Below are 12,013 nucleotides of genomic sequence, written 5' to 3' on the forward strand. Positions count from 1 at the left end.
CAAAGGTCAAGGGCGTACCCACCATGGGGCAAGTTAGGGCAGCTGCCCTACTCTAGAAGCAGGGCTGGTGGGCAGAGGCGGAGCACAGCCCGGCGGAGCGCGAGTTCGCCATTCCCGCCGCGCCGCGCCGCACCCTCCCTCCAGCTCCCCGGCGCGCCCTCAGGCAAGGCCAAGCGCGGCGGGGAACCAGGGAGCGCGGCGCGGTGGGCGGGAACGCCGAACTCGCGCTCCGCTGGGCTGGGCTCCGCCTCCGCCCACCAGCCCTGCTGCTAGGGAGGGGCACAGCCCGGCGGAGCGCGAGTTCGCCGTTCCCGCCCGCCGTGCTGCGCCCTCCCTCCAGCTCCCCGTCGCGCCCTCTGGCAAGGCCAAGCGCGGCGGGGAACCAGAGAGCGCGGCGCAGCGGGCGGGAACACTGAACTCGCGCTCCGCTGGGCTGGGCTCCGCCTCCGCCCACCAGCCCTGCTTCTAGGGAGGGGCACAGCCCGGCGGAGCGCGAGTTCGCCGTTCCCACCCACTTTGTGGCCCCTCCCCTTCCGTGCCTTGGCCCCTCCCCTTGCCCCCCCCTAGTTTTGATCCTGGGTACGCCCATGGCAAAGGTGGGAAGATCTCTCCTCCTCACAGAGGGGAGGAGTTGTGAGCAGGAGCCGTTTCCCGCGTCTGCAGGAGGGCATATTCGGCCCCCTGCCTTAGCCTATCCCTGCTGCCATGCCAAGCCTCCAGCTGCCAATGGAGCTGCCTGGGGGGCGGGGTTTATCTGCATTTGAGCAGCCACGGCAGCTCTCCATCCCCAGTTGGCTTCCTGCTTTCATCGGATCTCCCTCCCTCCCTCCCTCCCTTTAGGCCATCACTCCTTGCTTTTGACCTTGCTATGGACTTCAGTTGGTTGCCTTGGTTGCCCAAGGGGCTTGGTAGGAGTTGTTTTATCCACTTGGCTAATTGGAACCAACCTCTTGGTTTTTTCGCCTAACTCGTAGCAATTCGTCACAACTTTCTGGTATTGGCGGTTAGGCATTGGATTATGTGTACTGTGTTGGAGGTAAGGGTGTGGCCATCCACCTACCTCTCCTATTTTGGGAATTCTGTTAAACAAATCTGGTGGTCGTGGACCCTGTCTGATGTTCTGCTGGTGGCTAGGGCCATGGCACGACCCCCGGTGACATCAGGGGAAGCTTTCAGTTGTATTTGCATCAACAGGCTCCTCCCACTGGGTGTTAACCCTCATGACGACTCCCCCCTGAGCGGAGTGGAGTCATGCATTGCTTGTTTTATCCAACGCCTAAGCAAATACCACTTGCACGCTGTAACCAATAAAGTTGTGGCCTTTATTTGCCCATTAGCCTAAAATAATGTGCCTTTGTGTCTTATTTATCCCTATGGCGGGTGGTGGGTCCTTGACTCACAAGTCAGGGTTGCAAAGATATTGAAATTACCCTCACTCTTCCAAACAAACCTTGACCAACTGCTTGGCCTCTTGTTTGGCCGCAGTTTTCAAAGACAAGCAGATTCCCTTACTTTCTTTTTGCTGTATCGTATAGCAGTCAGGTGCTATTTCCTGTTGAATTTCCTAAGCTCCCAATAATTTTGAGGAAGAATAAGGAAGGAGAGAGAGAGAAATAGAAATATGGAGAGAGAGAGAGAGAAATAGATGTGGTGCAGGAGATGAATTAACCAGGCATAGCAGAGATGATGAAGGAGAGCAAGAGTGGAGTCTCTAAGCTCTTCTATATACTGGGGGTTCTGAATGCTTGAGATAACAGAGATGAAATATGATTTGCTAATGTTTGCATGATGGCACAATGCCCCATGGGTCGCAAACAACAGGCAAGAAAACATCTATGGCTTGGGGGGGGGGGAGTAAGTCACATACAGAGGCCTTTGCATTGTTCACTTAGGTCAGTGCTTCTTGCTGTCACCAGCCCAGGAGGAAGGTTACGTACCTGCCAATGGCAGATAACAGCAGCCAGCATGGTGTCACCCCACAAAGATGGCTTTTGTTCACTCCCACAGCAAGTGTGCCCCCAACCCTGCAGCAGTAGCCTGTGACACTTTGATTAGACACTGCTGCACACAGACAGAGGGGTCTCAAAATCATTCAAATTATTCCTGTGCTAGGTACATAAACTAACTTCATAGCAGACTGCTTTAAGCAGAAGATTTGCACATTCATGCGAAAGCCTTATGATAATCTACCCTGCCTTGTGTATGTCAAGATATTTAATTAAGACTCTTGAATCAATTATATGACTAATGATTAGATTACAATTTGATAGAAATGTTCAGTCCTGATTTATTTACAGTGTCTTCTTTTCTAGGCAGGCTGGTGCAATTGTTAATCAATTCGACTGTTTACAAGTTTACGTCATATTTCTAGTACTAATCTATTAAGCTTCAAATTCCATACCTTGAATCTACCCTTCCTGTTTAAAAAGCCATGCAAAATCTGTAATAGCTCTTGGAGAAATTGAGCAGGAGTAACTTGTGCTGCTACATGCTGAAATATTTGTGGAACTCCCACAAATATGGAATTGTAAATTCTATTTAAACTTTACACAAATCTCAGAATCATTCAGGCTTTTGTTTCTTGTACTGTAAGGTTTTATAATTTTTATTTTGACCGGCAGCTTTTTCCTTCTGGATAAGTGCTGTGTTTGCATTGCCCTGAAGATCCAAAGTCTATATAGCAGTGATTATAATCCGCAGAAATGGAAGTTTGTAGCTGACAAATATGGAACATACTTTGGGTCGCTACATCAAAGAAAACACCAGGCAAGGGCAGGCTGGCATCTAAGCCACTCAGCATGGTGGCAAGTGGATACCGAGAGAATACAGATACATTTAAAATCTATTTGCTATGCTGTTCCAAAGATTTTACCAGACAGGTGCCCATTACAAGTGCCAAATTGTAAAGCTGAAAATCCTTCTTTGATGCTGATGTTGTCAAGAGGGTCTAGGCTCTGAGGCCCCCAAATCAAGGGACAGGTCAAGGTGGAGCATGCTAACCTCAGCGCTGTGGGAGCTCATCTGTCTTTCCTGGAACAATAACTTTAGCTGCTCACTTCATGTCTGCTTGCATGAGTCAGCCATTGCCTGCTAGTCTTGCTGTTTTGAAATGCAGAAAAGCAGAGAGGCTGCCCTCTGGCTCCCTGTGCTTGTGCTCCAGTGATGTTAATAATATCTTGATGGGAGTGGAGATGCTCCTATGGGAATCAGGCTCAGAGCTAGCAATTTGGAGTTGTCAGTGAGGCGACCTTGAAGCCCAGAGATATTGTCTGTCTTCCAAGGAGAAAACGGGCATCTGAGGGCATTTCTCTTGTAAACTGGAACAATAAAATCCACTTGGTTGTGGGCTTTGGTTTAAGGAAATGGAAGCTGGAGTGATGAAAGCATAACCCAAGTGGAAAGAATCCTGCTCTATTCTTGCTACAGGCAGAAGAGGCTCAAGGCCACCTTTGCTCCTAATATAGCCTATTAAGTCAGCTATAGTTGCCATGGTATGCACATACATACAGCGGAGAGGGAGAGGGAGGGAGAAACTATGGTGTCTATCGTAACACTGGGTTAGTTAAGAACATATGAAAAGCCCTGGTGGATCATACCAAAGGATTACCTAGTCTAGCACTCTGTTCCCAAAGTGGCCAACCAGATGCTCATGTGAGGCCCACCAGTAGGCTATCAGTACAATAGCATTATCTTGATTATGTTCTCCAGCAACTGGCATTCTGAAGCCTATTGACTCTGAACCCAAAGCTGTACCCATCATGACTAGCAGCCATCAACAGCCTTATCCTCCATGGGTTTGTCGAATCCTCTTTTAAGGATCCAGGCTTAACACCTACCACCCAAGTACGTGGTAATCACTGCATATTATGCTATCAAAGTCCATCGTTTAACTACGCACCGTGTGAAGTACTACTTTCTTTTGTCTTTCCTGAATTAATGACCCTTACGTTTCATAAGTTGACCCTGGGTTCTTCCCATTTATGTTCTCCACACAATGCCTAACCTTAGAAACTGGGGAGAATATTCTGGCATGATCCAAACATTTTACAAAAGATTTTACCAAAGAGTGGGCTTGGTTAGGTGCATGGGCCAGAGGTTTCTCATTCTTGACATAGCTTTTGGAAATAGTGCCACCAAAGTTAGCGAGAGTTAAATAAATCAAACCTACACAGTTTTGAAGAGTGACATAGAGTCTCTTACATTAGGGTTATAACAAATCTGAATGATGCCTGAATAGAAAAAAAGTGAATTTCACACCTACTCTTCACAGGCATCTTATCCCATCTCTGATTGAATGAGAAGAAGCAGGTATTTTAAGTATTCCTCATTGTGAGGCATGGATCTATTTTTAAAAGCTGCTTCCCCTACAGATACCATTAAAGATTGCAGAGGAAGAGGTGATGGGTGGGATGCAATTCCTATAAAGAACCAGCTAATTTTTCAAAGCCTAAAATCTGGAAGCCAGTTTGCTTTAGCAGCACTTGTTATGGACATTTTGTATATTTAAATAATTCATACTAACAGTAAAATTACCCAACGCGGGAAAATAACTTGTGAAGCAGAGCAATTTGTGCCTTTGGCATGCCAGCAAAACACTGAATAAATCCAGGCTTATGAAACAAAATGCAGAGAAGTCAAACACATGGGTAGCAAACCTTGCCTACCACAGACTGCTGTTGTTGCTAGACATGTTAAAGTTGCAGGATTATGTTGGCAAAGTGTGCAGTGGTATAAGAGTCACCGTGCCCATGACACTGGTGCAACCACCTTCCACTCAGTGCTTCTAAGGGCAATGGAAGAACTATTTTGAGTGCTGGGAAAATGCAGCAGAGAAGCACATTTTTTTAGGAAAGGCCCTTGGATCCTGTGCACGAATGACCAACCACTCTATATTTCCCATACGAAATGAAGCTCTTCCCTTTCCTAAATAGGTTTTAGCTTCTGATTTATTGAGAAGTCAAGGCTTACTTGTTAGGGCAGCCTCTATAGCAGGAATGGGGGATTTCTGGCTTGTGGGCCTCATTAGGTCCACCAGTCCTCTGCATTTGGACTGCCAGGCCATTTTTAGTCAAGCCACACCCTCCTGTCCTCCACCTGACATCATACATGACATCAGGTAAGGGGAAGGTAAAGTCATGGGTGGGCCAAAGAGGGGTTTTGCAAGGCAATTAAAAATCCTGACTATCTGCTGGTTGTTGGGGCTTCAAAAGCACAGTTCTATGAATACCCAGAATCACGAGTATGTTCAGATGTTCTTTGGGGTCCTTCCAGGTTCCATTCCTGCCTCACTTCCCTGTTTTCCACATATGTACACTCCATATTTTCCCATTCACCACAGGCCCTAATGTCCTTGCCTTTTTTCCTCCTTCCTTAACAGAAATTCCCATTGTGCCATAAGAGGTCTCAGTGGGTTGCACATTGCCATTCAGTGTGTGTTTCACCCCTTTGTCTTTTCGCAAATGATGCTCTGGTTGACTCTCAGGTCTCGAACTCACTCAGCTGTAAAGTTATAACAACAGACTTTAGCAGTGCTCAGAGTGCTTGCCCTTTGATCCTTTAGAGAAGTAAAAGGAATGTCAAGTTACGTCTATAAAAAATAATGTATCTCACTGGAGCAAGCAGAATGGCAAGCTGTGGAATGTGCCCTTTGCAGTGGGAGAACTATTGTTTTGGCAAGGGGGTAGGATTAAGCATTTCAATGTTGTTGTTGTTGTTGTTGTTGTTGTTGTTGTTGCTTTTAGTGAACTTCACTGTGGGGAGCTTTTTGCTCCCCACAACCACCATCCCATTCTTCTAAATAAGTTTATCAAAATATGGTTTCCTTTTCTTAAGAGACAGCAAAAGGAAAAGCATTATATCCTTTCACTGCCAGCAGGTTTGGATGTTGATTCTGGTGATGAAGGTGCTCATTTATATTAGGAGAAGAAGCTGAAAAAGAAGGCAGAAAGGGATCCCAAGCTTTATCAAGCCTAACCTCCTTAAGGCTCTCTCATTCCCTGTCCCACCAGATTACCCTACATATTCTGCATAACACTGTGCTAGAAGCATAGAAGAGGAATGAAGACGGCATCTAGTGGGGACAGTCTGATGCCCCCCCCCCGATAGAAGAACCCTTCTTTAAGAAACTTATTTGCCCTAATGCTATCTCTGAAAGGGAGGGAGTTTTCCCTCCCTTTTGTCTTCCTGTTACAATTTAAATGAATTTCCGAGCAGAATGCCACGATTTCTTGCTGAGCTTTAGCGCCGCCATAATTACAAAGTCAAATGCAATCATTAAAACAGCAACATTTGCTTGTCACCATCTTAGATTGCTCTTCACCTCCTCCTGAACAAACTCCAACAGGAATGAGTTGCATCAAATATTATTAAAATGTGAATGCCATTGTATTCTCATATGCGAGAACCCAACCCCCCCCCCCCAACCGCAACTGGACTGAGCAAACCCTTGCCTATTGGGCCACCTCTTAGCACACCATGCCTCTTGCGCTATTAAGATGGCACTTTCGTAACAGAGCTCTCCACAGAAACTCAAAAACAAAGCTTTTAATTGTCAGTTTTACCTCCATCTCCTGGTGTCTGCCTCATCTTATTACCTGCACATGCAGATAGAGGCGATACTAAAAGTAAGCTCAAAATGGCTGAATTCACTTTCATTTTGGCTGGCCGGTACAGGGGGACTAACAAGCAAATAGCAGGGCACCTGCAAATACGGAGCTTTCTGGAAAACCAAGGAGCTGGAAAGGAGAAGGAGTGATGGGGCAGGGGAAGAAAAAGGAAGTGGAAAAGAGAGAGAATGAAGACACAATGGCTTTATGAAGTATTCGGAGAATGAGAAGCAGAGGGGGAAAGATATTTTAAGGACCTCATTGTATTCAAGAATTTATTTTAATTTGGTCACTTAATATTTATATTGACCTACAATGAATTTCAAAAGGCACGAGCACATTGATAGAGCCACGCGCATCTCTAAAGTGCCTGAAATGTAATACGAGCCCTGCTGTAAACATAGTGGGAGAAGACCTGTGAACTGCAGAGCAGCAGCTGGAATGTGACGGCCTTTCTTCTATCAGACATATGCATTTATAGAAGTGCTTACATCAGTCATGCTTATTTTATGTTGGACACACAAACACCCATTGCATCTGGATTTCAAAAAAGTTCACTTGCAAGAAGGGGTTTGACAGCACATGTAACACTGAAGTGTGTAAGTGTGTGTGTGTGTGTGTGTGTGTGACACAGACAAAGAGACAGGCCACAAAAAAAGAGGTTTACCTTGATGTTGTCTTGCCAACGATGGGCTTTCTGAAATTTCTCAGCTGCATCAGCCAATCTCTGAAAATGGAAAAGAGAGAGGGTAAGCCCACAGAGAGGTAATGTGAACTGCAATAATGAAAGAGGAGTTATTTTAATGCTGTTCTAGCACACATGGAACCAGCTACATCATTCCTGGGGCTTACAAGGTAGCAAAGCATTTTCAGCACCCTTACTAAAGCAGTTCTTGTTATGAAAAGAGATTAATTAAAGGTTTATGGGTTCCCATGACCATCTTCTGTATGCAAATCTGATCTTGTTTAATTAAAGGAGCAAGCCTGTGAGAAGCCTTGTGCTTCAAAGTCTTTTATGAGGTGAATTTACTTTCCTTCCTAAGGGAGGTTGGCTTCCATTGGCATATGTAGGCAAAAACGGGTTGCAATCTGTGATGCTGTTGAAGTTAGGGCAAAATCTATCCTCTGTCCCTAAGGCTAGAGCTGCTCATGGGGACCAGGATTTGCCTTCACCTCAATAATGCCTACCAATGGAAGCCACTTCATTTCTCCCACATTTAAGTTACCGTAATTTAGTTAATTGAATTCATGCATTGCATCCCACCACCAAGAAGGTCTGAGTGACTCACAAAAGATAAAATGCAAGGTGGGGGGGGGAGATACAATCTATAGCATAATTCAAGGTGCCTGTAGTTTAGGAATGTCCCTAATTTGCTCCTATCTCAAATGTGTTCTTGCCTATAGAAGTCAATTTCATTCCATGGGAGAAACAGAGTATTAGTCAAGTCAGGTTTCTGCAAATAGTACGGTATACTTCAAGTGGTTCACAACAGATATATTAACAATAGTAATCCTATCCAGGCATTTATTCGCACACAGGGGCCTGGGTTCAAATAGCGCATTCTGTTAATGGAAGGTAGCACAATGACTCCTATTTCCTCTTACTCTCCCCCCTGATTTCCCTTGGGGGGGGGCAGGGGAAGCCACAGAACTGTGCATGGGAGCCAGGTTCTGCTTGCATGCTTCTCACAGGCATCGGTGAGAATGAGATGCTGGATTAGATGGGTCTGGTCAAGCAAGCTCTTTTTTAACGTTCTCATGAGATTGCTCCATTAGGGAAGCAGAAACACCTACGCTCAGCTGCCAGACACTGACTGCTGGTGAAAGTGAAATCAATACCACTAGAATGCCTATATAACGCAAATCCACTTGAAAAAAAAAACCCATGAACGTAATAGGCTGTATAATAACAATTGTAAAGTTATTTACTAAGAAACTACTTCTCAAAATTATATACAGCTTCTCATAACCTCAAACTCAACATTGTGACATGACATATTAAAATGTAGCTTATTCAGTTAACCACCAATTCCAGTATGTACAAAATGCGATTCCTATTTTGTCAGTCCCATAGTACATCCATTTCTAATTCCTTCATCTTCTCTTGTATTTTTCTATCTGACGTATTCCTTAGAAGAGTACCATGAAATAGTCTTGTAAGTGTAAAACGAGGATGATAAGGTTGGTAGACATAAGAAACTGGCACTGGTAGATGCTGGCACAGGTAGACAACGACAAGGATTCCTGGATATTCCCCTGTTTCGCCCCAACTGAGACTATATCATGTATAAGATCCATGTAGCTGTTATATACAGTAACGAACCATGCACAGCTGGTGAAGCCGATTGGGATGAAACATCCTCATTAGACACTTACAAGACTATTTCATGGTACTCTTCTAAGGAATAGGTCAGACAGAAAAATACAAGAGGAGATGAAGAAATTAGAAATGAATGTACTACGGCACTGACAAAATAGGAACCACATTTTGTACACACTGGACTCGGTGGTTAACTGCATAAGCTGGTGAAAGTGGGCATGTGAAGGTATGAGCCAGCAAGGTATCAAACCATAATCCCACATTGTTTTCATGAGTGAAAAAGGAACGCAGAATAGGGCTAATATTATTCCCAGGAACGTACTGCAAATGTGCACCATCTAGAGGAGGAGAAGCTAAACCATACCAGACGTTCTTTGTTTCCAAGAGGTACATTATTGAACTGATAACTGTTGGTCTAATTCTGATGTGCACATTTGTCTCCAAAGTGACCTGCTGATGTGACAGTTTCTTGGCAGTGTCATCAAACAGTATTCCAGGCTAAGTAGGGGGCAGGAGGTTCTCTGATCTGCCAACTTGAGGTTGGTGGCAGCGAAGGCAAACGACATGTGGCTCTCTCACCAGTTGCAAGCAATGGTCAGAGGGAAGGCCTGTAGCTTCTTAGTTTATAATGAAGCATGGTGGGGTATACCCACACGTACCATGACTGTGTTCACATGTAACACTACAATAGAATGGGCTCTTGAAAATCTCTACACAATTTTTGGAGAAAATGGGTGGTGGTGGTGGTGAACCATTTAATCAATGTTAACCAGGGGGATGGTGAAATTTTCCAACAAGTTTCTTGGGAGTGGGTTCATCATTAGCATTGGCAGTAGCAATCCCCCCCAAGAGGTTTTTTTTGTTTGTTTTTGGCTGTTTCTGTAAATGGCAGAAGCAGTAACTGTACACTGTTTTGCATTCCCTACTATGCCTTTAAACCTAATGCTATTCTAGGACACTGTGCTGCATTTCAGGGAGCAAGGAATGGCAGTAAGCGGAGAACATTTTGCCAAGTGGAATTCTTCTTCTGGTAGGGTTTTTAAAAAGAAAACATTTTTGGAGAGCAGGGAGAAGTATTCAGAGAAATTTCACAGCTTAGGTTATCTTTGCATAGACTACTTGACCAACATCTAGTTCTGCTTTCACACTATCTTGTCTTGTTGTGTTCTATGAACCATGGCCCATGGTTCAATATTTTAAAAAGCAACAAGCCAACTTCAAACCACAGACAATGAAGCCTGCTTGTTTAGCTAATCACAATTTGTTTTATACCACTACCTCTGGTTTGTATGGCACGACGGTGCTGGTGAAGTCCTTCTTCCAGCTGCCTGGAAGGAAGACAGCAAAGTGGTGTGTGTGTGTGTGTGTGTGTGTGTGTGTGTGTGTGTGTCCAAGGCTTTGCTCAGGTTCATTCCAGCTAGTGCACATCATGTTAAACCATGGTTTGGTATTACTTGCAAACTGAACTTCTGTCTGTTGCAGAGGTGGAATAACATTCTTGCCAGCCTGAAGGCTCAGAGTGATTTTTGCAGAATTTACAGTGCAATCAATTGCTGAGCAGATTTCATTGCTTAGCAGTAAGTTATAGGACACCCATGTAGCTAGAACCAAGCCAACATGCTGAGTTATTGGTGAAAATAAAAGTCTTTGTCTACAGAGGATCACTCATTCTAATTTGGTGGTTACAGGATTTACCAGAGTGGTGATTTTTGTCTGAGGCCTATTTACTTTCCCTTCACTTTGACAGATTATTTTTACACTGCCAATTCAATCTCTGAGGAAAGCCAGTGTATGTATGCATAGCATCCAACCAGTCGCAATGCGTCAGCCATTCCTGTGAAGCTGTGAAGGGGCTGAGGAATCAGGTAAGATATCTGAACAAGCTCTTCCTTTAATTACAGGCTGCAGCAAGAACCTCCAGGCTGAGATAGCATTTAAAGACAGCCTGACAAGATCTAATCAAGCGGGATGTTAAATGCAGATGCAAGAGTCACCTTCTTTGCTTAAAATGTATGAGATTTAAAAAAGGGGGCGAAAGGGAGGGAGGGAAGGAAAGAAAAACCCAAAGTGATTTTGTAGAGTTTGCCATTGAAGTGATTGCAGAAGCATGCCTCATTACTTAGCAGGAAGCCATGGGGCAGGATTTCAGCACTGTCAAAAGCAGTGCATCATCTGTCCGCCAAGCCTCATCATTCCAGCCCCTTTGGCCATCAGGAGCTTAAAAGGGCAGGAGGCTCAAAGTTCTTCAAGGGGGTTAGGGACAATAAATGGTTCTCCTCCCAGGGATGCAGCACTCATCTCCTATGGCTTTATTTATTAAATGCCTATTTCCAAAATATGCAGGAGTCAGCTGAAAATTAGTGATGAAAACAGTTCCATCGCAATCAGATAAGAAAACACAAACAAAACCTGGGGTTGCTTCAAAGCAGCTAATGCTATGGCAAGGATGTGTGTGTGGTTTTTTTTTTTTTAATAAAAAACTCTTCAAACAGAAAATTCAAATATCCAAGGCCTGGGCAAGATGTTTTGTGCCTGACAGCAGCTCTTCCAATGAAGGCTCGTTGGGGGGGGGGGGAATTATCAGCACTTACTCTTAAAAACTCTTGTTGAAAGGTTTCTGGGGTGTGAGAGAGGACTTCCAGGAAAGGTGTGGATTGTTTCCAGGACAGCACCCTTCCAGCTTTTCCACTCTCCCCAGCCCTTTGCCAAGCTCTTGAGAGTTACATGAGAAGTGCTTTCATCTGCTCAATTGTTGCCATGATATTCCCTACCCCTCCCACAGTTGCAAACATTTGGTTCTCTGGTATGTCTTCCAAAGGGAAAAAACACGATATATTATTGGTGGAATTGCATCTGAATGGAGAGGTACAAAGCTTGGAGATACTGCTTTGTTTAGTCGTGTCCGACTCTTCGTGACCCCATGGACCATAGCACGCCAGGCACTCCTGTCTTCCACTGCCTCCCGCAGTTTGGTCAAACTCATGTTTGTAGCTTCGAGAACACCGACCAACCATCTCGTCCTCGTGTCGTCCCCTTCTCCTAGTGCCCTCAATCTTTCCCAACATCAGGGTCTTTTCCAAGGAGTCTT

At 44.8% G+C, this 12,013-nt stretch overlaps 1 protein-coding gene across 1 annotated transcript in view; it reads right to left on the bottom strand.

The window, feature by feature from the left end:
• CACNA2D2 (calcium voltage-gated channel auxiliary subunit alpha2delta 2) overlaps nucleotides 1-12,013 on the bottom strand; it is a 525,358-nt gene that overhangs the window by 236,233 nt on the left and 277,112 nt on the right. Inside the window, exon 4 of the mRNA XM_060271531.2 lies at nucleotides 7,273-7,332. Coding sequence (XP_060127514.1) covers nucleotides 7,273-7,332 — 60 coding nt within the window. The remainder of the gene's footprint in view (nucleotides 1-7,272; nucleotides 7,333-12,013) is intronic.

Source organism: Zootoca vivipara, chromosome 2 (genome assembly GCF_965207765.1).
Source record: "Zootoca vivipara chromosome 2, rZooViv2.hap1.1, whole genome shotgun sequence".
NCBI lineage: Eukaryota > Metazoa > Chordata > Lepidosauria > Squamata > Lacertidae > Zootoca > Zootoca vivipara.